Here is a 27,113-nt window from a genome sequence, read left to right as displayed (position 1 = left end):
CAAATGTATGTTTTATCGCACAAGTGTTTTTTGGCACTAATGTGTCACCATACCCATAGACATATACAGAGCAGACGCAGCATTGGCTGCTGGGGTACAAGAAATGTGGCCGCCATCTTGGATGGGTCATCCTACTAGATGCCTAGCAGCAGCAGTGTTTCCCCTACCATTATATTACACTGTTCCGGGGGGGGGGGGGCACACACGCACACACGCCCCCCATTCGTAAGGTTAGTTTAATCCATAGCTACCTTGTGCTTTTATTAAACAGCCTAGAAATGTTATTTATTTTATTTACGCAACAGAATATGATTTCTGTCTCTCCATGATCACACAGTTCTACTCAGCGCTCTGTATCACTCCCCTCCCCAGAGCACTGTGCAGAATATTCCTGTTTAAATCAGCAAACCATTGAAAACATGGCTCGGGAGATTACTTTTCACAAGTAACATTGAACATTACTATTGGCTGTATTTTGTGAATAGAATATTCTTGTACTGTATTTATGTCCACCAGCAAAATCTTAGGCGGCTAGCTAGGCTATGCTTAATATCACCCGGTTCACCCAGCTATGAACCGAGACTCTTTTTAGTTATATTCCATAACGCTGACTTAGATTACAACACAAGAATGCTATTGTAGAAATAAAACAAATATTCCTGGTCTAACACTGACCAGTGAATTTGCCACAGACTGTATTATTCACATGTAATGCACCCTAACAAAAGTAAGATGCCTGTCATGTCTCATACCCACCTCACTTAAAAATACAGACAACAGAATATCTGACTTCAGAATAGTTTGCAAAGAAGCTTACTCACAATTTCATTCAAAATTGGTTAATTTGACTCAGAGATGGTGTTATTCCATCCCTCTTCAGCTTAACAGTTCAACCATATACCGCCCAGCACTACCCTTACCTCTAGCTCAGGTGTCATGTCCCAAAGGCAAATCTGTCCATCATGGCAGCCAGTGATGATGGTGCTAAAGTCATCCATCACCAGCAGGCTGCTAATGCAGTGGGTGGGGGCGGTGCGGCCCCAAAGCACTATGGGTAGAACCAGGCTGTTTCCGGACATTTTGCTGATGTTTCTGGAAAAAAGAGATGGTCAGTTAAAACAATGTTCCTGCACACAATGAGACAGAAAGAAAGATTAAAATTTAAAACATAGATCTGAAGACCAGCAGCACAGGTGCCGCATTGACAACAGCTCTGCACAGTGACCAAAAATAAATCATGTGCTAATCTTTATATGTCAGTCCAAAGTTTGGCATTGAGCTGCTCGTCTCAGTCTTGGAAAGGAACACTGAAAAAGGGCAACAAGTTTTATGCCATATGATTTGTGTACAGCTGAGTGAAGAGACTGATTACTTTACCAATTGACTTACTCGACATAATATCAACCTTTTTGATAGCAACAATCAGGTCACAAATTTTGTTAAAGTTTGTGTTTTCCTCTCTTGTAGAATTTGAAATTTGACACACTCCTCACTTTAACTTTCTCATTACTTGCACAGATTGACCTACAGCTATACCTGGTGCCAGCACCTTCATCAAGAGAACTGAGAGATGCTAATTTTAGGCAGTGCAACACCGTGAAATGCAATAACAGCATGTACTGTACAGACGGATTGGATATTTATCAATTGCCCATAGCAATCCTATTGGCAATTTACATGGGTCTAGGGAGAAAGGAGCCAGAAACTCAAATTCAAACCCACAGCCTTCTTGCTGTGAGGCACTAGACGTGGCGTGATTGCCATATCAGCGTATAAGAATTGCTCCTAAGTATGTAAAGGAACTGCAAACTGATTGAGTCTTTGTCCTTAATCATGCTAAATAACCAACTGTAAAATTTAACAACGCTTCCATCTGTAATATTCAACACACGTCAAGAAAATCACTAACTTCAACCTCCAGAGGGTTGAAGTCAGTCAAGACCTCTGACACAGAATCAGAATGACACATTCATTTGGGTTCCAGACTGAAGTGTAAGTCTGCATTACATCTAGGTCAGTGTGATTAGACAGCAGGACTAGTCTAACACTAAAGATGTTACATGCTAACATGCTAACATTTAGCATGCTTGTTATACCAATACAAATTAGAGTAAAAAGACACGCGCAACCTTTGGGACAGAGGCTCAAATCTCTACTCAACTCTCATTGTGCTCTCCCAAAGTGAGCCTCATGAAAATTACCAACACGCAGTACACACAGTTAGTGTTTTACAGCTGTATTTAAATGATTACATGTGGTGTTTAATCCAGGTCTACAGACAAGACAGTTCTTTCAGCATACATTAAAAGCACAGTCCACCGCGGACCGGTCACATACCCCAGAGCCCCGGGAGTAAGATACTGAATTATGGGCAGCTAAAGGACGCGTTCGCTGATCTAGGAAGCGCTAAGGCTAAGTTACACCTGCAATGTCGCGACTTCCGAGGTTAGCAACACGACTAAAAGAACCAAAACATAACGTTGAAAATTGTGGATAACATACCAAAAAAATGAGTCCTACTGAAACATTGCCTTCCGACTGGTAGCCTGGCGGCGAGGGCGTCCTTCCGGACGGAAAGAAACACGTATTATTATTCTTTTTGGCGTATTTTTAGCTGCAGTCCCACCGACTGACCGATCTACTCAGTCAGCTGATCACCAGAGAATCCAGTGACGTTTCCGGCTTCGAATTTTCAGAATAAAAAACGTGCAGCATTAATGTTCCGAGTACAAATTTTCATTGTAAGGATAATTTTGCCCAACAATCATATTTTTTGCTATGTTTTACATTCAAAAATATAAACTTCAATAAGACGTCCCCTCAGCGTTTTCATGACGGACGTAACGTGTTATATCTCGCAAGCTGTCTCAGGTGATCCAATCTAAGCGTCCATGTGAGTTTGTCAAGTGAATACCGTATACATTTAACCAAATCATTTGACTGATTAAAAGGAGTGCATTTTGTTGAATATGATATAGCATAAAAACGTTAAAAAATGTCTGTCTCTATTTTGCACATTAGCTTCAAGCTAATGTGATACCGTCGTGATAGTCACCGTCTTTGACTTTGAAGAAATGGAAACGGAAGTGAAACCGAGCCAACACAGAAAGGCAAAGTACAGATGATCCAGCCATGTAGCATCACGACGAATGAAGAGAGGAATTGTCGCGATGGGGAGTATCCCTTCATAAAATGAGGCTGTGTGGAAATTTCTTCGGATGGGATGTCTAAAGGTGGGACGTCGTCATGAACTAACTACTCTGTGGAGCTGTAGTAACAGCTAACTACAGCCAGCTAACCAAGCTTTACTGACTTTACCCTTAACAAGCTTATGAGCTACCTAGGTGCAGCCAATACAATAAGTACAAACATTTGTCGCAAAGAAAGGAATGGCTACTTGTTGCACACATTTCTGCTACTTTTACCGAGTTAACAGCGATTCAGTTTAACCTGCTTTTAAATTGGCAGATGGCAAGGTTCAGAATAGCTAACAAACACAATGGCTATACCAGCTAACGTCACACTACCTACAATGAATTTAGTCCACATGTATTGTTTGGTGATAGTATTTAAAGCATATCCGGACTTGGATATGTTTGGAAAGCGCATTTTGCTTTAAAGACGAGGACCGTAAGACTGTAAACGTGCATGGTTTGTTTTTAGTGACAAAGCTAACTTAGCATTAGCTGGAGTACTCAGTCGAAGAAGTTCTTTGCAGAAACTGGCTGTCAAACATCAATTAAAGGCCTTGCACACAATGAGGGCTATTTGATATGGTTGTAAAATTATACTACTGGTAATTTGATGTTTGTTTGCTAACATTAAATGATAAACAGTGCTATAACATCCTGTCTTTGTCATGCTAACGTGGGTATCAAACGGGCTAATTCAACACCGTTGGGTGGATTTGATTTGTCCGTCACAGTTCTCATCACATTGTCTAAAATATCAACAGCCTTGTGTTCACAGTGTAAATACTTATGAAAGTGAAAAAAACCATTTGTTTACAGTTAAATGGCTAACACTTAGTTCAGGGAGTCAATGGCAAGACACCATTGTTATCTCAATAACAGATCTACAAAATTATTTTGACTGTTGAGTGACTCCAAGCTTGTCCTAGTAGGACTATGCTGTCAGGCTTTTCTTTAGTTCGATTTATTAGTTCTTTGTTAAGACAACATAGAATAGCCCATATTTTGAGAAAGACTGGTGCTAGTTTTTGTGTTGCTCTTTCCAGATCCATACAATGCTTTTCATTTCATGTTGTGAACCATCAAGGGAGTTCTCTCCTCCTATACATAAGTGAACTCTAGAACTATGGAGTGCCAAATGTTTACATTCATTTTTTAATCAGATTCTCAAGCTTCAGTCTGCACAATGTAATAACTGCTCTGCCCCCAAACAGGCACTGACACCTTTCCTACCTTGGAGCAGCAAGAGAATAATCAGAGATGGACAAGATGACCATTTTCCCCTTGTCAACCACTGTTTCAAGCCTTTGACAGAGAGACTAAAAAGAAAGTGCTACAGCTCCTCAGGCATAGGCAAGACGTGAGACAAAGATTATACATCCAAAGATAGAAGCTGAACTTCATAAAGCAGAGAAAATGGCTTTCTTGGATAATCCAGCCATTATCCTGGCCCATATTAGACAGTCTCATGTGACCAGTGATGATACAGGAATGTGTGAGATGGTGCTAATAGACCAGGATGTGGATCTTGAGAAATGCCAGCTGGCTCTGGTGCCCGGCAGCAGCTGTGGGCCAGCAGGGTCAGTTTCCATGGGCGAAGAGGGCAGCAGTGTGACAGACAATCATGCTTGTGACCTTTCCCAGTCCATGGACATCACCTCCAGCTGGGACTTTGGTATTCGGCGGCGTTCTAACACAGGTAGGCTCATCTCCCAGGTGTAGCTAGTTAGCAGTGCAAGCTTTCTGTCAGGCACACTACCCTCCAGTCAATATGACTGGGGCACCCAGAAAGCCAGTTCTGCTGTTGATTGGAGGGGGCTTGTGTGTAAAATCTGGGCCAGTGGTTTAGTGAGGCTCAAGTCCAATTGTGTGTGCTATTTAAGGCTGTTGCCGTATGGGTGGAAAGCATGGGGTTAGATTGTAGTTCATTGTGAATGTTAATAATTGTTTACTATGATTAATACACCTTTTATATGCCAATATATATTTTTTATGTCTGATTGCTCTTGTTAGTCTGCCCTTGAGTAGAAAATTGACACTGTAGAACTAAATATAAATCAAGGAATTACATTCAAAAGAAAGTGGAATTGAAGTGAAGCTGTTGACGTAACATGGTATGTGCCTACACCACTGGAGATGCTCTGACCACTTAGTCAGAGCATCTCCAACACTGCAGCTCTTTGAGATGTTCCTGTTCTGCAGTGGTCAGGATCTACCAAAAGTTGTCCAAAGAAGGAAAATCAATGAGCCACAGTCAGGGTCACAGGAAGCCAAGAGTCATGGAGGGTTATGGGGAGTGGAAAGGTGCACTAGCTCACATCAGACAAAGCATCAGCAATCTGCTACAACCAGGTTGTTAGGTGAAGGACGTTTGGATACAACCAAACCTTGTGTGAGCCACTTTTTATTTTGAAGACAGAATTATGAAACTAAACAATGGTTTGCTTCAAATGGCAAAGCAAACTTAGCGTTACTTACAGTTACCCCAACTTCAATATATTCTGTGTTTACACCAGATTATAAATGAGTTGAAAAGTACAGAGAAAAATCAAAGTTGCATATTTTTTGATAATAGCCCCAATAAAAATTATATCAGTATAATTTTTTTCAGTGAAAAAAATACTAAAATTGTCATTTCAATTTAAATCATGACTTTTATCATAATCACAATATCAAAATTGCATCATGTGTACTCATTTGTTGTAGGCTTTTTTGCAAAGCCACTTACAATGAGGAACATCAGTGGTGCCTTAGTGTAGGTATAAAGTAAGTGCAGGAGATCAAATAAGGGAGAGCAACATAAGTGCCAGTTAGTCACATGAAGGTTTTTGAAAGAAAAGGTGGTCTCTGAAAAGAGAGGTTTTCAAGAACCTTTTGAAGATAGAGAAACAAACACAATTTGATTTATTTTGCAAAATATTCAACTCTAAAATAAAGTATTGGTTTCTATTAATTATCACAGACCATGTTTATCATAAAACAGATTTATTAACAATGTTCTTCCGATAGCTTATTGAATCTCAAGGTTTGTCACCATTAAATCAATAAATCAGTCATGAAATAAATATTGACTGTTCATGTTGGGATGTGGGTGTATTATATGATTTGTTGTAGCTGAGTGTATTGATTATACATTTATTCTAAGGTCCAGACGCTTTATTTTGAAGCTGGCTGTGGTTTTGGTGATAGAGGGAGTCCAAAGGAAAACTGTGCATCTCCTTTTGGCTCCCACCCCCATTGTATTAGGTCGGGTGGCGTGCTGGTCATGGTTCTGGGTTGTGGGTAGAAAGCAGAAATCCTCTGAGACTTTCAGATATGAGATTGAGTACTGACCTGCAGTGGCTGTCTCAGCAGGACTCCAACAAGACAGCCGTGGGAAGCCTGGGGCTGCTGGTAAGATAACCAGGATGGATAAAAATCTTCACCAATAGTGCCATATAAGAGAATCTGTAGCATCTCACATACATTCTTGGCTTTTTCAAATTGCTATTATGTGTATGCAATGTAACTTAAAATGTGCCTTTCTCAACTCTCTCAGTTCACTGTTACAGCTGGAGTGAGTAACCCTAACCCTTGGATGGAAGCATCCATTCTCCCTGTTAATATTGTAAACTAAGAACACTCTCAATGTCACTACCACACTGACGAGCCATAATATTATGACCACTTAGAGGTGAAATGAATAACATTGGTTATCTGTTTGCCATATCAGGCAACAAATAAACATTTAGTCCAGAAGTTGATGCGTTGCAGAAGTAAAGTAGTAAAGTGTGAGGAAGTGACTTTTAAAAGAACCAAATGGACCACTGGATCAAAGCATCCTTAACACAGCAGCTTTGTGGGATGTTAATGGTGTGCAGTGGTAAGGAAGATGTCAGATCACACAGAGCATCACAGTTTGTTACGTTTGGGGCTGTGTAGCTGCAGACTGGTCAGAGTGTCCATGCTGTCACCTGTCCACCAACAAATAATTAGCATATTTGTCAATTGTTACAACCACGTAGACTCATGGGCGATGCTCTTCTACTGCACATACGCCAAGTCATCTCCTTTTAAGCAGAGTATAAATTGAAGTCTATGGTGCTTACATACAAGATGTATGCAAACACAGATATGGTGTTTGTGTGTTTGATTGACTTCATCAGGTGAAGCATGTCAGTCAAACTTCACATGACAAATGAAATGTTTTTCTTTGGCTTTTCTCTCAAGGGCATCTTGGACAATGTACCCATATTTTCATAGTGTATTTTACATAACAATGAAAATGTTCTTTTTCATCAGGTTCTCAGTGTTTTACTTCCTTTGTGTGGCAAAAAATAAAAACATGCTTGTTATTTATTTTCAGCCCAAAGACTTGAGCGGCTGAGGAAAGAACGGCAAAACCAAATCAAATGTAAAAACATTCAGTGGAAAGAGAGGACTTCCTCCCAGTCAGGTAATGTTGATTCAAATTTTATACGTGTCAAAATATTCACTAATAATGTCAAAGCTGCAACTAAGACTAGTTTTGCAAAAACAAAATATGATGTTTGAAAATATGATGTATTCAAGTTCAGCGGATTGCAAATAATTAATTATTTTGCACCAATCTTCTCATTCCAGCAGAGGACCTGGGGTCCCTTTTTGAAAAACGGGATTTTAAAGACAGGCCACGGACAACTGGCACCAAATCAACCCTGTCACTGCGGCTGGAGCAATGTCCCCAGCAGCTCAATAACCCCTTCAATGAGTACTCCAAATTTGATGGCAAGGTGAATTCCTAAACTTTAAAATGCTGTTTCTTTGATTTTGGGATTAGTTGACTTCAATTTACCTTTTTTTTTTTTTTGCAGCTTCACCTCACACAATGTGAGAGTGAAGAAGGTTTTTTTTCCCAGAGAAAGATACCATTTGTTTTTAAACAGTATTCATGACAAAGGTCATTCAACATGACCAGAATAACAGAGATTATACTTGCTGTGGAATTGTTTGTCATTACATTCTGAGCCTTGCAGTGCAGCCAAAGCTATTGGAATATGCCACCTCAGTTTCTATAGACTAGTCCCCATATGAATTTATGAATGAGGATAAATGATATTCATGTACAGGCAATGGTTTCTCTCTTATGATTAACTGATGTTCACCTTGGCCACTTTACTGTATGTAATTGGTTTGTTTCTGGTTTATTTTAGGGCCACATTGGCACAACAGCTACAAAAAAGATTGACGTGTACCTGTCAATGCAGCTGGCTCAGGAGAAATTACATCCAATGACAGTGGTGACTATTGCCAATGCTCGTGTCCACGACCTCATCGGCCTCATCTGTTGGCAATACACAAGCGAGGGGCGAGAACCCAAACTTAAGTGAGTACAAACATGGCAAAACCAGTTTTGCTGGACTGTCAGTACTGATGATAAGTGTGATATGCTCTCCTCTCTCAATGCTGTCATGTCCCTTCAAAGTGAGAATGTCAATGCCTACTGCCTCCATATCGCGGAAGATGATGGCGAAGTGGACACAGACTTCCCTCCCCTCGACTCCAATGAGCCAATCCACAAGTTTGGCTTCAGCACTCTGGCATTGGTGGAAAAATACTCCTCACCTGGCCTCGCCTCCAGACAGTCACTGTTTGTCAGAATGTAAGTAGATCATGACATTTATTCTCCTGTGGTACAGTATGGAGTAATGCTGCACACCATCTGCCTTGCTGAGAGTGTTGTATGTACTGACATCATGGCTGAACCAAACAATACTTAGTGCTTTGGATATTGTAAGGTTTTCCAAAAAAAAAAAAAAAATACTCCTTTACTGTCTGAGGTGTCTTATAAATCAATTTGATTATAATTCAGTTTCAACCTCAAAGTCTCCTACATGAAGATTTGCGTTGAAAACATTGTCATTGAATTTGAGTGTCAAATTCTGCAGCTAGTTACGTGCAGGATATATAAATCACCAACAGCTAAAACAGCTCTGTTGTTAAAATGTAAAATTTACAAAGACGACAATAGTCAGAACACTTGTATCCATGGTTGTATTCACTACTTAGAGCTGTGACTGAGGACACAGAATCACAGAGAGACTAGGGTCTACAAAACCATTTGTAAAGGTCTCCATTTTTGCTTGAGTTTTTAAATGAAAACAGGTCCATCAGGGTTTCTGAAAGTTTCCATTTTAGATGTGTTGGGTGGATGTCAGGAGTACGCTAAGCTTACTCAGTGGTCACACAAATCTTCTTCATCTGGATGATGGAGGTAAAGACCCAGAGGCATGATTAACCTTTTCTGCTTTTCTCACTGTAGAAATGCTGCTCATGGCTTCTCTCTGATCCCTGTGGACAGTTTGAAGGTAACCATGAAAGAAATCCTCCAGAAAGCACTGAAGAAGAGGAAAGGCTCACAGAAAGGCTCAGGTAAGAAAAGGCCCTCTGACCAAGAACACACTGGGATGCAGCTGCAAAATGTCTTGGTTTTCATTTCTGCTGGTGCAAACACACACACACACACAGACTGCTTTTTTGTGGCAGGTCAGAAACAGCAGTTGCCATACACTGACAATAGCAGATACAGGAAGGTGTGATGTTGGCTTTTTCCCTGAGAAACTCCATTAAGTTTGTCCTTGGGTAGTTTGGTTCTATCTCACCTAGCACACTAGTAATATGCATTCAAACACATTGCTTGGTCACAACGCTGCACAATTTAATGTTTATTTTCCTAATGATACATTTCATTCATAAAGTGCATTTCATTTATTTTAGTTTGAATTGACACAGAAATTGAGAAATTATCAAACTACTGTGTATGTCCCTGTACAAATTTTAGACAAGAGAAGAGCTGCAGGTACAGAATTATTCAGTTCATAACCCTCCCAGCCTTTGTGCACACATACACATCAACAAAAAAAACACAGAGCTGTGTGCATCAGCATTCACAAACAGTCAGCAGCTATTGATACACTTACATTACCTCAGAGAAAGAAAAGCTGAGGTGTATCGCTATCACCACACTCCATTTCTTTCCAACAGGGCCCATGTATCGTCTGGAGAAGCAGACAGAGCCAAATGTCTCAGTTGACCTGGACTCCACACTAGAGACCCAGAGCACCCTGGAGTTCTGCCTGGTCAGAGAAAACAGTAGGTTGTCCAAATGGCTTAGTGGGATCCCTCTACCACAAATAACTAATGTTGTCAGTGAACAATCCATCTCTGGTCTAACTCCATATCTTAGCTGACTTATCTGTAAATGGAACACTCACGTTTCACATCTTAATATAGGTTGGTCTGAAGACAGAACAAAGGGCTCTAAAATAATTAGGTCCACACAATTTCTAACAAATTATATTGAGAGTTGTTTAACAGTGGTCCACAGAGTCTGCAGAGATGGCCTGTCCTTGATAATCATTAGTCAGTCTGGCTATTGAAATTTGTCCATTGTGGTCCTGAGTTTTCTCCTTTTTTGCCTTTTTGTGGTCTGTCAGGTGTATGTACCTCAGGTTGATTTTGACTGTCATCATTATATCAGACTGACTGTATTTTTGTCAACCTAAGGGGATAGATATATTTCAGCATCTCTGGATTCTTGAATATAATTGATTCAAAGAGGTTTTTCCCACAGAATATTTTGCTCCATCTATGGTTTAAAAGATTAAATGAACTTCCCACCTCTTCCTGTGACAGGTACAAGATACCAAGTGTCAAAGCGCCATGATGTCACTATGTTAGTTTTTTTTTTTTCTCCAAACAAGAAGAAAACATATTCTGAGAAGATGATGGAGCTGAGGAGGTGTGAGCTCTGGTTTCAAATTGCTCTGTACTCTATCCTGATTATGTGGTACAGTCTGTCAATCACACAGTAGCCACATTCCCTAATCAATACCTTGCTTTATGGTCTATTTTCCTCTAAATCAGGATATAATTTAAATAAGATTTCCACCATGTTGCATTGAAGAAAACTTGAAGAAACTGAGACCTGAGAAAATGTTTGTTGAGCAGGTAAATCGAGTGAGAAGTAAGACTTGGCTGAGTGGAGTCACCTCCTCATAGTCATGATCACAATGGAATCTTTGACAATAAATTCTATAAAAGGCCTGATTCAAGACTGCAAATGTATTTTAATTCTGTTTTGGTTTTTTGTTTGTTAATTCGTTTTTTTTTTTTGTGGGGGGTTGTTTCCCTTTGTCTCAAGGCTCCAGGGGTGAGGAGAGTTCAGAGGAGGACCCACCTATTGACATCACCACAGTCCAGGACATGCTGAGCAGTCACCACTATAAGTCCTTCAAGATCAGTATGATCCACAAACTGCGCTTCACCACAGATGTCCAGCTAGGTAGATAATGCTCACTTTTTTTTTAGATTGTTTGTAGTGCTGACAAATTTCAAAGATAGCATCTCAGTTGAACAGGCAACTTTCAAACTGTAGCTGTGATGACAACTGGAACCAAACTAGCAGATCATATTAGCTGCAGCCAACAGTAGATTCACCAGCTCAGTTGGCTTGAAACTTCCAGCCTATTTCCACTTCCAACTCCAATATTCTTCCAGTGATGATAACATACTGATGTTAAACAGGTGTCATTTTGTTTTAATATTCAGCATTTTAGTCTCATAACTACTGAAGAGACGTTGATGAGATGATGATATGCTGAACCAAAAATATGAAGTATAGGAGAAAATGAAATCTGATCTGATAAAAATGGAAGTTAATAGAAGTTATCATAGTTCACCATGAGAGAGAGCTTGAATGAATGAAAATTCATCCATTAATTGTTGAGATATTTTTCTTACAACCATTATGTGGATGACATTGTGAGACAGATCCAGAGAGACACCAAAGCACCAAACATGTTTCTACTATATTGTAGTGAAGCAGTTCTGTTTGGCCCTGATGAAATTCATAAACCTCCAATTCTTCTTTAACTTATTGCTAGGTTAGTGTGGAATGTGTTTATCATTCATGAATTGACACACAACCGTTGCTTCAGGCATTTCAGGGGAAAAGGTGGAGATCGACCCTGTCACCAATCAGAAGGCCAGTACTAAGTTTTGGATTCGGCAGAAACCCATCTCAATTGACTCAGACCACCTCTGTGCCTGTGACCTGGTGGAGGAGAGAAGTCCCAGTGAGTCAAGCAAGGATACAGTTTCTCACTGTCTTCCATTCTTCACGCAGTCCATTCCACACAGATTGAGTTTGTGTTTCTCCAAGTTTATGACTCATAAACCTCACCACTTCTAAGAGGAGAAATAATGTAGAAATCCGGGATTCATTCTGGACAGTTTGAATGATTCAAACAGAAACACAATTACTTCCTTGTCAACAGATGGTGTGACTCTGAGGAGAACCAACACTTCCACAGTTTGTCTATGAATTCACACAATGACGCAATGTCGACAAGTGTGATCTGTACATTTTTGCTGTTGTCAGAAATAATTTAATTTTCCTCTCTGTCTTACAGGTCATGCAATATTTAAGCTTACCTATCTCAGCAACCATGATTACAAGCCTCTCTACTTTGAGTCTGATGCTGCTACTGTCAATGAGATTGTGCTGAAGGTGAATTTTCTTTGTTTTCAAGGGAAAAGGGCTGAACACTGTAAACATCTGTTAAACTCATTGTATGTGGCAAAATGGATCAATAGTTGGTAGCTACCATGACAGAGCAGACAGTCTGGTATTAACAAAAAACAGAGGAAGTGATCCAACTCTATTCCTTTTTGCAGTTAATTGGAAGACTCTTCCACAAAGCAGCATAAAGCATACCTTTTATAGGTGTACAAACAACACATACACTGTTAGACACAAGCAGAATGACCGGAAGATGTTTGAATAAGTTAGAAGCATTAGTTGGTCCTTTCTTAGTCAACAGTGGTTTTTGAGTCTGATGTGTATGCTATAATATATCTCAAACTTTTCCAGTACAGATGGTATATAAAAAGAGAAAACAGATGAGAAGCAAATGTGGAAGAAATGTAGAATTACTGAAATGTAGTCAAGTTGTGCTGCTATATGTGCTAGTACTGTATCAGGCTACTTCATCTTGTTCTTCCGTGACAAGACGTAGAGAGATGTGAATAATTGTTTTGCTTTGGTGGAAGTATGAGATATAAACATTTCACACCAACATTTAAATTTTTTTGTTATTCAGGTAAACTACATCCTGGAGTCCCGGGCGAGCAGCTCTCGGGCTGATTACTTTGCCCAGAAGCAGCGGAAACTGAGCCGCCGGACCAGCTTCAGCTTTCAGAAGGACAAGAAGACTAGCCAGTAGGCAGATTGAAGCTGCTCTGATACCCATCTGTCTCAATAAGCACAGATAGACGTATAAACAAGGCCTGGTCTGAGTCTCATACCCAGACGTAGTCAGGTGAAATGGATGTGGAGGCAGACTGGACAGTAATGACAGTCGGAGAGCAACAGGCAGTGAACAGAGCACACAGACTTATCTCTGCTTCAGTTGAGTGAAACAGATGCCTCTAAAACTGCAAATGAGGCGAGAACGAGCAAAAACAAATGTCATCTAAAAAGGTGGAGGACTTGCAGGACAGATTTCAGCTGTCGTGTTGCCATCAGCTTTTTGTTTGTTCACTTCATCTGAGTTTAAGCTTCATGCTTCTGGATGAATTTGTACAGGTTCAACACATTGACAGCGAAGCAAAACACAATCTGTGCTTCACTCCTCTATTGTTAACAGATTTAACAAAACCTTTTTCTTTTTTATTGCTCTGTACAAAGACATTTTACATTCAGGAAATCAAATGATAATGACGAAACAACTCTGGATTTTTAAAAACTGATCAGTACTTTGCTGCCAGATTGTCATCTACACTCAGATGTCAGTTTATTAGGTATACCAAGTTAAAGCTAAAGCTAATCCAATAGTTAAGGCATTCATTTGGAGAATGGTCAATCTGTAGTTTTTGATTGTGTTGTATGATACAGAGTGGAATTTCTGTTTTTTAAATGGTAAACATAGGATGGACAGTGTAATAGAAACACTGCTGAACAGTTCAGACTACAGAATTATTCAACACATCTCAAACAAAAATAGCTATTGCAGATAGATATAGGCAGGGTGCACTGATTTTTAGCTCACTGTTCCTAATAAACTGTCAGGTGAGTGTAAAGACAGGGCTGATTCAGGTGTGATCACAACACATTTTTAGGATTTTAAACAATATGTTTGTGTGAAAGCTTTGATAAGATGGCAACAGATAAGAGGAATATTAAAACGTGTCAATGTTGACACACATGGAGGTGTAGTCTTTATTTTGTCCCTGCTAACAGCCATTGCTTTTCATCCTTCAGCCTCACTGTCGTGATGTGAGGCTCTGTCTTTGGTTGGTGCTGGAGCTGAGGCACCCACCTGTTGAAGACCATGAACCTGATGATGAAGACACAGGTTGACATGTATGATGTGTTTGTCATTATCTCACCCTAAGCCTACATTATCCCAAATCTTAACAGTCACATTTTATGATTTTTGCTCTTGCTCCATAGCCAACATTAGCCTTGTTTATCAAGTCTCTTCTACTGAAGTTAGCATTTTTAACCAGCTACCTGTGATGAAGCTCATGTAATCTGACCATCAACTTTATCCCAATTTTAACCCTAAGTAATATTACATACAGACGTGGGAAATAACAAAATAGAATTAGGACTATTTTCAGTGATCTCCCAGTGGGGAGGAAAAATCGTTTTCCCTCACAGCAAAAAGGAGCATCAGTCAGCAGGGTTAGTCACAGAGCAGTGAGAAAATATGTGGTTGAAGACCTACTCTTTCTGCTCAGCAAGGTTTCTGTTGTTTAGGTATATCTGAGTTCTCTCCCCACCAGTTTGATTAAGAACTGGGGTTGGTTCCCATCCCTAGAGATATCCATTTGATTGACTGATCTGGAATCCTGCAGACTCTTATTCACAGATCGAGAAGAAGTGTAGATGTCATTATAAGTCACTTAGAGTGTGTTTGCAGTTGCGCATGACAGTGGGGAATAATTTGAGTCAGCATTAACTCTTTCAGTGTGTTTTGCACCTGCACTGACCAACAGTGTGGTTCTTACCCAGGAGAGAACCTGAATACTTTTTTTTTTCGTCTAAACACGATGGCCAGTAGAGGAAGTGCAGCTCACTACACACATACTATAGATGTCAGTGTATAGTTGCAGTGTAACTAAATGAGTGGTCCTTTTGAACCACACATTTTCCTGTATCAACACATAGCAGCCAGCAGGTGGGGGTCAAACCAATGGCACTAAGCTACTGCCTTCAAAGAGCCTGAAAGAAGATCAGCTGAGGACATTTCACTGCCCTTTGGTTGATGTTTCACATTGTAGCTTTACAAACAGTCACACCTTTATAAGATCACGTAATGCATTCATGGAAATTTAAGATCAAGCATCAATGACCGATTATTATGTTGTATTTTTTCTAAATATACTGCATCCACAAAAGCTCAATGGAAGAGAGATTTGGGTTTACACTTCACAGCAGACCCATTGGGAAGCAATCTTGAGTCACTCAAATGATCTCTCTAAATGTGTAAGGTAATTAAGATTCTGAACAGATCCTACATCACTCCAGATTAACTCAAGAAAATTAACTGTAATGTTTCAGATAAGTGTTGGCATGGGTGTGGGATGAAGGGCATTCTAATGCATTTGCTGTGGCATTGCCCAGAGATATTTTTGGTTAAATGTTACGAGATGTTTTTGTGCAAATTACTTAAAATGAGTAATTTTCTGTTATGTCCAGTGGGTCTACTGGGAAATATGTAGATGAAGTAACCTCAAAGGAACTTCAGCATTTGTTAGATTTAGCTTTTCTTTCAGTTAAACAAACAATACTCATCAATTGGAGGGTGAGAAAGTTGGTTTAAAGATTATCTGGAACAAGCAGCATCTGTTCTGCAAAATCTGGGCAGTGATCATAAAAAAATCATTGAGTCAAGTCATGTCACTCTTGAATAAGGAACAAACGGATGGGGATGTACTATGATATGTATTCATAATGAGAAGCTGTTATGTTTTGTTTTTTTTTTTGTTTTACTCTGCACTCTCTCTCACTCCTGGTGCTGATGCTGGGTGCTGGGTTGGGCCACTGACCTGCCAACAGACAGCTGGGCAGGGGCTTAGTGCCCATCTTGCAGTACTGGGCCACTCCTTTTGTGTTGTGTGTATTTTTATTGTGTAATGTTTTTGTTATATTGAATGAGAAATTTTTTTTTACAGGAAATATCAAGCATCAATGGAAAAAAAATCATCTGGAGACAGATGTTCTCCTGAATTCAAATGACCAAATGGTTTTCACTGAATTTTATTAGAATTGATTTACTGGCTACATTACCTAAACTGATAAACTGTAGTGATTTAGATTTTATGAAGAGTTTGGTCTAGACCTGCTCTATATGTAAAGTGTCTTGATGTAAGTTTGTTATCATTTGGCGCTATATAAATAATTTGATTTCAGAGAGTCAGGATTGTTAACATTTTTTATAATCAGGTGAGCTGAAGGTTAAAAATTCCAGTTTGAACAGTTTAAGACAATTTTAATATATTTCAAAAGATTCTAATTCCCCTTGCAATTTTCCCCCTATTGAGTTGTGGTCCTGTCACAACAATCTTTCCAGTTTGTTTTTTTTATGTAAAATATTCTCTTCTTTTTGGCTTTAAATTATGGATAGCTACAAGTCAAAAAAATAATAGGAATAAATATTAAATGAACAATTAAGGGTGGCACGATGGGGCGCTGCCACCTATAGTTGAAAGGTCCTTGGTTCTGTGAGGAGTTCATATGTCATTATATAGCAGAAATAGTTGCTGTTTTTTATGTTTGACAAAGTTTTAGCAGAGCCTTAGCTGGTCTCACAGTCAAGACTGTGAAACAACTCTGTTGAACTGCTGCTGGTGTGCTATATAATGAACCCCAGTTTAAGGATAAAGCAAATAATGGGCAATGGATTAACAGGTATTCAGGGACCAACACAATTTCTTGGCTTATATTGATGACAGGTTCATTGGCTGATCGGCAGAACTTTAAGTGAGAGTTGACTTTAAAGACGACTGACCCAGAGACGCAGCCTCAGACCAAACATATCTGTAATGACATTGTGAGGGAGGGTGTAATGTAAAGGAAGCTTTCCTTAATTATAACCCACCTGATGGGGCCAAATTTGTGAGTGACAGGTTTGCACAGCTCCATTCTTACGTGAAATTCTCTTCTCTTTTAAAATCTCACATATCTCACACATGGTATATACTTTGCTCGCTATCAAGTCCCCCCTCCCTCTCACTGCTCTAGTGCCTTGATGTAACTTTGTCATGAATTGGCACTATACAAATAAATCTGATCTGATTTCATTGGATTTTATTTTGGATTTATCTTTTTTTGTTTTGTTTTGTTTCTACTAAAAGGGCCTTGTGGTGCTTTTGACCGCAAATTAATTAATTAATCAATCAATCAATCAATCTTCCACCGCTTATCCGTTTCTGGGTTGCAGGGGTGCTGGAGCCAATTCCAGCCAACGTTCAAGAGGCAGGGTACACCCTAGACAGGTCACCAGTCTATCACAGGACCAACACACAGAGACAGACAGAGACCAACAACCACTCACACTCACACTCACACTCAGACCTACAGACAATTTAAACATGCATGTCTTCTCTGAAGAAGACTGCAGACTGCAGTGGAAATGTGTCAAGGTAAAAATCATTGTCTGATCACAGGAACAACTGAATCGCTTTTGATTAATTGATTAATTATTTATGTATTGCTTTACTGATTGGTTGGCAAACCTTTATGAGTGTGATCATATTGAGACAGTTTCTCATTCATTTTAAATATGAATAAATAAATGCAGTTGGTGTGCACTGTGGCAAAGAACCAAAAATATCTTATTACAATCCATTTCCATTCTCAAATAGTGATGGGTAGAAATTACTTGAAAAATCTCAAGCATAACAAGGCCATATTAACTTTTAAACAGCAAGGTACTGTTCCAGAGTTATTGATTTTTTTATTTTTATTTATTTTTTTATTTTTTTTAATCCAATACAAAAAAATTACCAAATTGTCAAACATTAAATCTGACTGTAGAAGGTTCACATGTCACTTCACATGTGAGGTTGTTGCAATTGCACCACTGTGTGGCCAGTTATGATAGACGTCAAGGAAATGGGGAGGATTTGCATTATCAGAGTCTGAGACACCATCATGTCCCAATGACTTACCTGAAGAACGGACAAGAGCAAGAGGAATGTGTTATTCACCACCGTTCACGCAACCATGTCCAGTTTAATTTGAAGCTACTGTCAGCAGGGATTGGGTCCATCCCCCCGTCATCTGATCAAAGGAGGACATGACTTTCCTGAGATGAAATTGTTGAAACTTTTTGGGTTTGTTACAAGCTGGTTAAATTCCACTGTCAAGTCTTTTGAATTGATGAAGACTTTTCTAAATGATAAGCATTGTGCTTATGGTGGACTAAAAGGAAATGCTCAGCCAGAACTGTGAGAGCCTGGCCACTTCCTCTCTCAATTTAGACTCTTTCACTCTCATGGCCTACATTCTGTGTGAACACGTACATTCATTGGTGGCTTTTCAGAGTCCTGGTATTGACTGTGTCTACAGTTCAGCAGCTCTCTTGAATGAACTACAGTCTGCTAATGTGAATGCACTCTGTCACGCTGCCAGCAGCCACAAAAGATGCTGAGCAGAGCAGCTTGATACTCAGCCAACAGAATGAGGCCCACCACTCCCCCTCCCCCATCTCCCATCCCAACTGTGGCAGATGCCTAAGGAAGTTCGACGACTTATTGAGTGATAGTGAGATCAAATGTGCTGCGTGCAGGGATGTAGGACTGATGGAGGTCACAGTGACAAGGAGGCTCAGCTCATCCAAGGCTCCATCAAGTCCCACTGAGGTACCTGAGAACAGGAAGAGAGACAGAAGAGGGGCAGAGGAAAACTAAACTAATCATTATCTCGTCTTTATTTTTATGTTTATCAGGATTGTGTGGCAGTAGAAATGCTGTGGTGTGCAGTGTGGGCTTATTATTCATAAAGTATTGCCCTCTACTTTTTTAATAGCTTAGACAGGCTTAAAAGAGAACCTGTTCGTTTTCATGTAGTTTTTATGTCTATATCTATATCTATGTCTATTCATACTAGGCTGATAGTAATATTAGGCTGAAAGAAACTGTATGCAGTTCTGTATGCAGTGTTGGACACCAGTGGCCTTCGCATACTTGGTCCTAATGTAACCTGGAGTTTTGCAGACTGGGCCAGTAAACTGGAAATTACTTTATATATCAGACAAGAGTCCTTCCAATGAAACACTTAGTGTTTTCTGATCTTACCCGAGGCTAAGGTGTGTAAAACTACACAGCGAAGCAGCATTCATGGTACCTGGGTGTTAGAGATGCTTTTAACCTTTTTAACCTTAACACCTCCCTACACTACAAACTTCTCCCTATTTCCTAACCACCTTCCTTTTCCTGAAGTGTTTTCTACACATTGTGACGCAGTAGTTAACACTGTTCCCTTACAACAACAAAGTATTGGGTTCAAGTCCAGGAAGTCAGTTTTTGTTTTGAGTTTGCATGTTCTCCCTGTGCCTGTGTAAGTCCACTCTGGGTACTTTGACTCCATCCTACAGTCTGACTCCTCCTGGGTGTGAGTTTGAATATGTCAGCCCTGTAATAGAGGGTGTACCAAACCCCTCATCTAGTTTGGACCAAATAACCCTAAAAGGTAAGTAGCATTAATAATAAATTGCTAGATTTCTCGCTCATGTGCACGAAAGCCAGTAATTTTCAGATGAACATCAAAATTTGCATGCAAAATTTTGTCTAGTGTTACCACTATTTTTGTCTGAAAAATACAAATGATATGTACACATCTCAAAGACAACAAAGTTCTTCATGTAAAAAACAGAATATATAAATTTTAAATTGGCCTGTTGATAACAACATATTCACCTCAAGAACTGGCTGAGTTCCCATTCCATTTATTAGATATGCTCTATAAATAGACACACTAAGACACATATGCTGAAAGTATAAAAAAATACAAGATTACATTATTTTTCTTGACATTTTGCTGAGGTCTCTTCTTCTTTGCCTTTGACACATGGAAAATTCATTAGTTTTTGTTTTTTTCATACACAGCATAGTAGTTTTCACTTTCACAAATCCATTCATCGAGCAAGTTTCTATCATCAGTGTCTTGTTAAATAAGATCAGAGCATAAAAAACAGAATCACATGCAGCAACATTTCTCTGTACAGCACATCTTGTCAGCCAAACTACAGTGGACTTCATTGTATGTGCTTCAAGTTTCATTATACTTTGTCTTGAAAACTCCAAGGAAATCTGATTTCATAAGGGAAAATGTTTAAATAGGGAAGAATGATTAATGATTGTGAGAAACCGCTTGTTTGACTTTTAATGAGGACAGTTTGAAAACTGCTCTTTCACTTCTTCCTCATTAGTTAACTCATTTGTCAAACAGTTTCAGTTTTAAATCATTTTCAATCATTTCAAACATTTCAATCACACAATATTGGCTTTTTCTAAAGTTCAGCTGTAAGTTTCAAATATGCTAGCAGGAAATTAGTGATTGAGGATGCTACAAAAATAAAATGAGGAAATGTAAAGAAGAACGATGCAACATGGTTGAGTTGCATTGATAAAATGATATATTGATCTTTCTAAATGTTCTGCGCCCGGTGAGCAATATATATGGTTCTGATCTGCTAAAATGGAAAAGGACAGTATAACTCACACACAATAAACCTAGTGCAGCACAAATACACAACTAAAGTCATCTTCAAGCATTTGTGTACCGTATAGCTACTGTGCCAAATATGGCAAACTTTGCTCTAAGTACAGTAACTCCAGCTGCTAATTCATATATTTTAATTTTTAAATATATCTAAAAATACCACTCATCAACTTCAGTGTTGTAGGAAATTGCATGATTTTTTGTAGAGAACTCACTTTTCACAGTGTTTAAAACTGAACAGTACAGGCCAACACCTACTGTGTGGCTGGTAACTGGCACCATTTCAATTTCCATTGTGAAGGTTCCTCTTAAGCCCAACACTGCTCCAGCAGATCTGCAGAGCAGAATTGCAGGACTACTGCAATTAATCTCTATCCTAAGTGTCTCATTGGACTCAGTGAAGAGGAAAATGTTGACTCTTAATATGTTCACCTTCCTAATCAACAAGAAGATTTCATGTCTATTTTTTTATTTTGTTTCAAGTAGAACAACTATTTCTTTCCAGTTTTTTCATTATTTTCTAATGATGAGGATTTATGTTGCAACTAAAATTTTCAAAATTAAATCTGAAATTTAGCAAAAATGGTATAACGTACATATATAATATAATATAATATAATGAGAACTGTGGTGGTGACTTGTGAAGCAACTTTGCATAGAAAGTATTTATGTAGTTAGGAAAATAATTTTCATATTTTCTAAAAGGTACAGTGCATTGGGAAAGTTATTTGCAATTACATGCATGTTTAGGATTGGCTCAGGGACAGCTCCTAGAAGCTGCAGAGAGATTTGCAAAGCTTCTTGCATCAGGCCCAAGACTACAGTCTCATTTTGCGATCAATGTTTGAATAATCATTTGGACATCATATAGCTTTTCCCTGTATTTTTCTTTTTTATTTTGTTATAAGTTATCAAGGTTAATTTTTTGAGAAAGAAAAATAGTTACAACTATTTTAGCATGAAAGTTCAGCAAAAAGTGAAAAAATTGAAGATTGAAGAAAAATTGAATTGAATACTTTCTGAATGCACTGTATGTATATGAAAAATAGTCATGCTGTGATGGACTGTCATTTAAAGAGACCGAGTTACAAACAACATACAGTAGTTGCTAATCATTTGAAAACCAGCACGTCATTTTAGATCATCCCAACCAAAGGGAATGTATTGTAACAGTACATGACCAGGATACAAATGAATGACTTGTGGTGGATAAAAAGTATGTAGTTGTTAAAAACATCAAAATAAATAATGTACTGTACTCATTCAGCACCTGACAGGAAATATTCTGATAATGAATAATACTGACCAAGCAGACATGAATATATATCATTTTGATAACAAAATACTTATCTACAAATGTTTGTAATTGGATTAATATATAAATATGTGTAACAATATATATGTATTTTTATACATATATATTTACAACAAAAGCTGCACTTAAATAATGTCATCAAGGAGATGTGGCGTACCAACCCAATCCAAAGTCCTTGGCTCGGAGGCAGCCATAATCATGCACATAAACTGTTTTCCGGTCCTCTTATCGATGGGATAGATAGTTGTGGGTGTGAACCTTCGGTTACTTTCCACAAACTCACAGAGCTGCTGATACACCTGTGGGTATTCATGGCGTAGGAAAACCCCTCGAATCCTCAGCTCTCGCTGTATATTGATAAAACAGATTTCCCTGGCCTTCCTCCCTTCCTCTCCTTCTTTGTCTATATCTGCTGTTCCTGGTGGTGGAGTGAGGATCAGCGTTTCCATGTCACTCTCTTTCTTGTGAACCTTCCTCTCAGGGCTGAAAGAAGCCAGGGCAACTTTTGCATATTTTCTGACAGTTGGAGCTTGGTTCCTTGGTGATGGCCCATCAGGCAATTGTTCACCAACAGCTATTGATACATTCAAGATGAAACATTCGTTAGGGTCATACTCTTTACCAGCTTCCTGCAGCTCCTTGCAGTACTCCCCCAGGTTGTCTTTGAAGCTTTCAAGCTCCCGAAGCGACAGGTATGTTGGAGACATAAGTAGACTATCCAGGCCAGACTGCAGGAAGTTGCTGGATGACGCAGGATTTGGAAAACCAAGGAAGAGAACTCCTCTACCTCGAGAAAGGTACCCAACTTTGGCAATACGGGAGAAGGCTTTGTGGACTTCAACAGTCTCCCGGCAGTGTTTGATGATGTGACGACATGTACTTCCGATTCGTCCATATAGGCAGCTTTCTTTATGAATATCCCAGTCCTCCCTGCGACAGTTACGAGAGCAGTAATAGGTGTAGCAGCTGTGACAAGATTTAAAATATAGGCAAGCATTGAACAGAGTCTCTGTCCTTCGACATTTGTTGTTTGAGCACATCATTGTGTCATCCTCATCTGGGCTCTGGTCAGGGGAGCACTCATCTGCACTTTTCATTGCATCACTGGTCCCGTCCATATCTCGAAAAGGATCAGGATTCATTCTTATTGAGGTTGGCTGCTTGTCAAGAGGAGGTGGTTCCCGCGTACCTGCTTTTGAACTCTTTCTGGACAGAGATACCGCTTCCTCCTCATCAATTAACTTCTTCAACTGGTCCAGAATATCCTCACTTGCCCTTCTACTGGGTGGCTTGTAGTCAGTCACGAGATCTGCCAGAAGCTCGTCAAGTTGTTCTAGGCTTTGCTGTAGTGAGGCGTTGTCGTGTGTCTTCTCTTTGGTTGAGCTTTCAAAGTCACACTGAGTAAGCTCTGGACCCTCAGTACTTCTGGAGTCAAGAATGTCCCAACTAGCAGACCGTCCTTCAGCCTTATTAAGGTTTCCTGGTCGAATATCATTGTCAGTGATTGTTATCTCAGGGGTGACAAACCAGAGTTTACTTGCACTGCTCTTTGGCATCTCTGTTGGACTTTTGTCAATTAGTGAATTGTCAGACATTGATAAGGCTGCGTAGCGTCTTGGTGAACTGGAGAGATTGACTACTACTGGTTGTGGTTTGTCACATGAAGCTGTGCCAGGCTTCCTGGAGTCAAGCAGATCATCATAACTCTGCCCTCGCTGTACAGGGATGGGTTGCTCTCTTTCTACACGAGAGTTGAGAATATTGTCCCAAGATCGAGAGTAAGATTTAGAATCTGTACCAATTCGTTGAGTTTCTACACATGGGTTGGCATACCAAGTGGCTAATACAGGCTCCTGCCGGACTCTGGTTGGAGTGACTTGAGATACATAAGAGGCAGGATTGGTGGAATAACCAGATGCATCTGAGCCATACCAGTCATCTGTTTGTGCCTGAATAACTCTAGCATGTCTTCGGCCCTCTGTGTAATATGCCCTTGCTGGGATATGGTGCTCAGGTGGCATTGCATACATGTCGCTGGAATAATAAAATCTTGGAGGAGCAGTCTGGATTTGATAAGACCTTGGATCATCCCCATAAAATATTCTAGTTGGAGGTGTCTGTATGATGTATGGTCCTGGTTCAGTTGCTGTATAGGGTTTGGGGTAACCTGTCTGCACAGGGTAAGGGTAGGGCTCTACCTCATGATAATAGGGCCTTGCAGATACAGCTTGCATCATTTGAGTCCTTGGATCTTGCACATACTGCACTTTTGGAGAATACGTCTGCCCAGGTGTGTAACGTTCATCGTGAAAGTAAGAAGTTGGTTGAGGAGGAGCAGTGGTGACATATCTCCCTGGGTCATCTGCATAAAAGAACTTGGTTGGCACATTAGGACTTGAATGAGCTCTTCGTTCCCTTCCATAATAATCACCTGATGAAGGCATTCTTTGTAATGGAATCTCCATAGGTTGCAAGTAACTATTTGGCATGCTGCGGGAATATTGATAAGTTTGCCTACCCTCTGTACCTAAGGAGTCAGTGGGAGTTGGAGTTCTAGAGTAGGAAAAATGGCGTGGTACAGTTAGACTCCTACTGTGCTGCTTATGCCAGGGTATGTCCGCTTGATGTGTAGCTTGTTTCCGTCCTGAGTGATGCATTCCTTCATCAGGTTTGATGTCCACCCGACACCTGACATGAGGACTAGTTGCTGGTTTATCCAACCCTCCATCCTCTGCATGATCAGCAGCAAAGTGAGGTGAATATTTACTGTTGTCACTCATTTGAGGTTGTAACTTAATGGGATGTACTTCATGCATGTGAGCCCTAGTAGCTGCATAGGATGACTCCCTTCTTGGTGATACCTCTGGTCTCCAGCGAGAATCTCTTGGAGCCCGTTGAGACTCCCTCCCCTTCCTGCCTGATGATGAGGACCCTTCAAAAGACACAGGCGTGAGACTGGTCTGAACCCGAGTGGCACTTTTTGACCTGGTTCTTCGTTTTTGTTCAGGGGCAACTATTTCACTGGGCATATCAGCAGCTACCGGTTGAGGAGTTAACCTATGGCTAAAAATGTCTGGAGCAGAAAAGCGGTATCTCTGCTGGCGGCCCAAGGCATTCCATGCAACATCTGGGTTAGCAGCATGCCTATCAGCCTTTCTGTATGGGGACTCCATTGAGAATTTTTCTGATTTGGGGTACTCCAATGACCTATAGTCAAAGGTACGGCAGTGCCTCTTATTGACTTTGCTTTTACTGTCCTCCAGTATGCTGTAATTTATGGAATCACATTGTTCGGAGGGTTGCAAGGACTTGTAGTGTGAAGAAATGGGAATCACTTTTATATCTCGATGCACAGTTGATACGATTATGTCAAGCGGGTCTGTGCGTGTCATCTTAATGGGACTCCTCTACTTTTCTCCATTAAGTTGTTTTAATGCTGTTGTTGCCTGGAAAAATAACAAAGAATTTCAGTCAGTAACATTCGACCAATTACCCACGGTAAAGAAGAGGAAATACAATTCACTATGGCTTACATTGTTGAAAGATGGTTTTGGATTCAGTTGCATATAGGAGAAAATTATGTCTAAACTCAAATATGCACAAACCACAAGATAATCAAGCAATGGAGGAGCAGCTGCAACCCCCCATGATGATGATGTCAGTCATCTCTTCAAAGAGATGTCAAGGCGAAGCACATGTAAACACAACGGAAACTGGTCCAAAAACTTCCTCTAACATTTGTGTTATTTTGAAGTGATGAAAAAATGGATTTACTGCACATGCAACTAAACAGGCATAGAGCTGAATTGCAAATGTATTCATGCTCACAACTATCCTTTATTAGGAAACAGCACTGAAGATATTTTTTAATTTAATTTCAGGTGATGCAGGAGTTACTGAAACTCTGTCCCCAGGCCATGAATCATAAAGTGCTATGTATGTTATTCAGTAATGTCTAGGAATATTTAAGAATGGAAACTAATTCAAACCATATGATCGAGATTACACAGAAATATTAAATAAAATAGAACTTGAGAGAGAAAATAAAACAACACGCAGCATCTTTTTATTTTTTTTTTTTTTGGTTGTGCTAAAATGTGACCTCCATACAAATGGGATCTCTTTTGCTGAAAAGTGACCCAAACTAAAAGCATTTACAAACTTCAAAGTCTCTGCACTTCAAAAATGCTGAATACTCATGGGGCCACTGAAGCTTGAATAGCTTTGGACAAACTATGGTGTGATCCGTCTCATATTTTGACAGAATTTCTCATTTGAAGTTTAAAATAAGTTTTTTACTGTTCTGAGTTCATGGGCTCTACAATAATAGCAATGGGATCAAAAGTAGGCCCAAATATAAATATCTAAATCTGTAATAAAGTATTCAGCACAGACACATGAAGTAATTGTATGTGCCTGTGCTGCTATAATTGAGCCAACATCTTAAATACCATATGTGCCATAGAGACATATTATTGAAAGAGGGGTAATTTTGTTGGCACCATCATCCTCAACATCAGATTATGTTGTTGAGGATGTTGTATGCAAATACAACATCGCAACTCTCTTATTTGTAGTTAGTATTCGTTGTTTATTCATTAGCTGTGAGCAGAAGGCACACACAGAGCTGTGTCTTCATCACATTCAGGCCAATGCAAATTTGCTAAATTGGAAAACACACACAAACTTCTACTGCTCTCTGTGGCAACACTCACAATATGTGATGGACATATTGCATTTTATAGCCCTTATTCAAACCTTAACTATTAAATTAACTTTGACTCTACACAGTAAAGTCCACACCTGAATTTTTATGATTTCGGTAATTCATTTAGATAAATAAGAGAATCCATTG

The 27,113-nt window shown here is 39.6% G+C and overlaps 3 protein-coding genes across 9 annotated transcripts in view; 1 reads left to right on the top strand and 2 right to left on the bottom strand.

Moving 5' to 3' along the window:
- Nucleotides 1-2,644, bottom strand: part of wdr7 (WD repeat domain 7) — a 107,430-nt gene extending 104,786 nt beyond the window's left edge. Inside the window, exons 1-2 of one of the 2 annotated variants that reach the window (XM_029515305.1) lie at nt 2,503-2,644; nt 921-1,092 (exon numbers count right to left, since the gene is read on the bottom strand). In XM_029515305.1, coding sequence (XP_029371165.1) covers nt 921-1,079 — 159 coding nt within the window. In that variant the 5' untranslated portion in view covers nt 1,080-1,092; nt 2,503-2,644. Of the gene's footprint in view, nt 1-920; nt 1,093-2,502 lie in introns of those variants that run through there. The other variant, XM_029515306.1, reaches the window with a different exon arrangement.
- Nucleotides 2,645-3,101: 457 nt separating this feature from the next.
- Nucleotides 3,102-14,434, top strand: mapkap1 (MAPK associated protein 1). 6 transcript variants are annotated; one of them, XM_029515331.1, is made up of 13 exons: nt 3,102-3,233; nt 4,406-4,890; nt 6,543-6,584; nt 7,537-7,626; nt 7,797-7,942; nt 8,363-8,535; nt 8,635-8,811; nt 9,472-9,581; nt 10,194-10,301; nt 11,353-11,493; nt 12,149-12,286; nt 12,623-12,720; nt 13,313-14,434. In XM_029515331.1, exons 2-13 carry the CDS (start codon nt 4,608-4,610, stop codon nt 13,433-13,435), a joined length of 1,629 nt encoding a protein of 542 aa, XP_029371191.1. In that variant the 5' UTR covers nt 3,102-3,233; nt 4,406-4,607; the 3' UTR covers nt 13,436-14,434. The 6 variants fall into 6 exon arrangements, with proteins under 6 accessions (XP_029371191.1, XP_029371190.1, XP_029371189.1 ...); XM_029515330.1 differs by having other exon boundaries at nt 6,546-6,584; nt 7,794-7,942; nt 13,313-14,433; XM_029515329.1 differs by having other exon boundaries at nt 7,794-7,942; nt 13,313-14,433.
- Nucleotides 14,435-22,383: 7,949 nt separating this feature from the next.
- Nucleotides 22,384-25,650, bottom strand: ajm1 (apical junction component 1 homolog). Its single transcript, XM_029515313.1, has one exon. It carries the CDS (start codon nt 25,648-25,650, stop codon nt 22,384-22,386), a length of 3,267 nt encoding a protein of 1,088 aa, XP_029371173.1.
- Between the last annotated feature and the right edge of the window lie 1,463 nt (nt 25,651-27,113).

The sequence above is a fragment of the Echeneis naucrates genome, chromosome 12 (assembly GCF_900963305.1).
Source record: "Echeneis naucrates chromosome 12, fEcheNa1.1, whole genome shotgun sequence".
Lineage (NCBI taxonomy): Eukaryota > Metazoa > Chordata > Actinopteri > Carangiformes > Echeneidae > Echeneis > Echeneis naucrates.
This window is presented reverse-complemented; position numbering and strand designations above follow the sequence as displayed.

Excerpts from the sequence above, each read along its gene's own strand:
- ajm1 (XM_029515313.1), bottom strand. The coding sequence starts at position 25,650 with ATGACACGCACAGACCCGCTTGACATAATCGTATCAACTGTGCATCGA.
- mapkap1 (XM_029515329.1), top strand. The coding sequence starts at position 4,608 with ATGGCTTTCTTGGATAATCCAGCCATTATCCTGGCCCATATTAGACAG. Across the intron at positions 4,891-6,542 it reads TCGGCGGCGTTCTAACACAG|CAGGACTCCAACAAGACAGC; the intron begins GTAGGCTCATCT and ends TGGCTGTCTCAG. Across the intron at positions 7,943-8,362 it reads ACTCCAAATTTGATGGCAAG|GGCCACATTGGCACAACAGC; the intron begins GTGAATTCCTAA and ends GGTTTATTTTAG.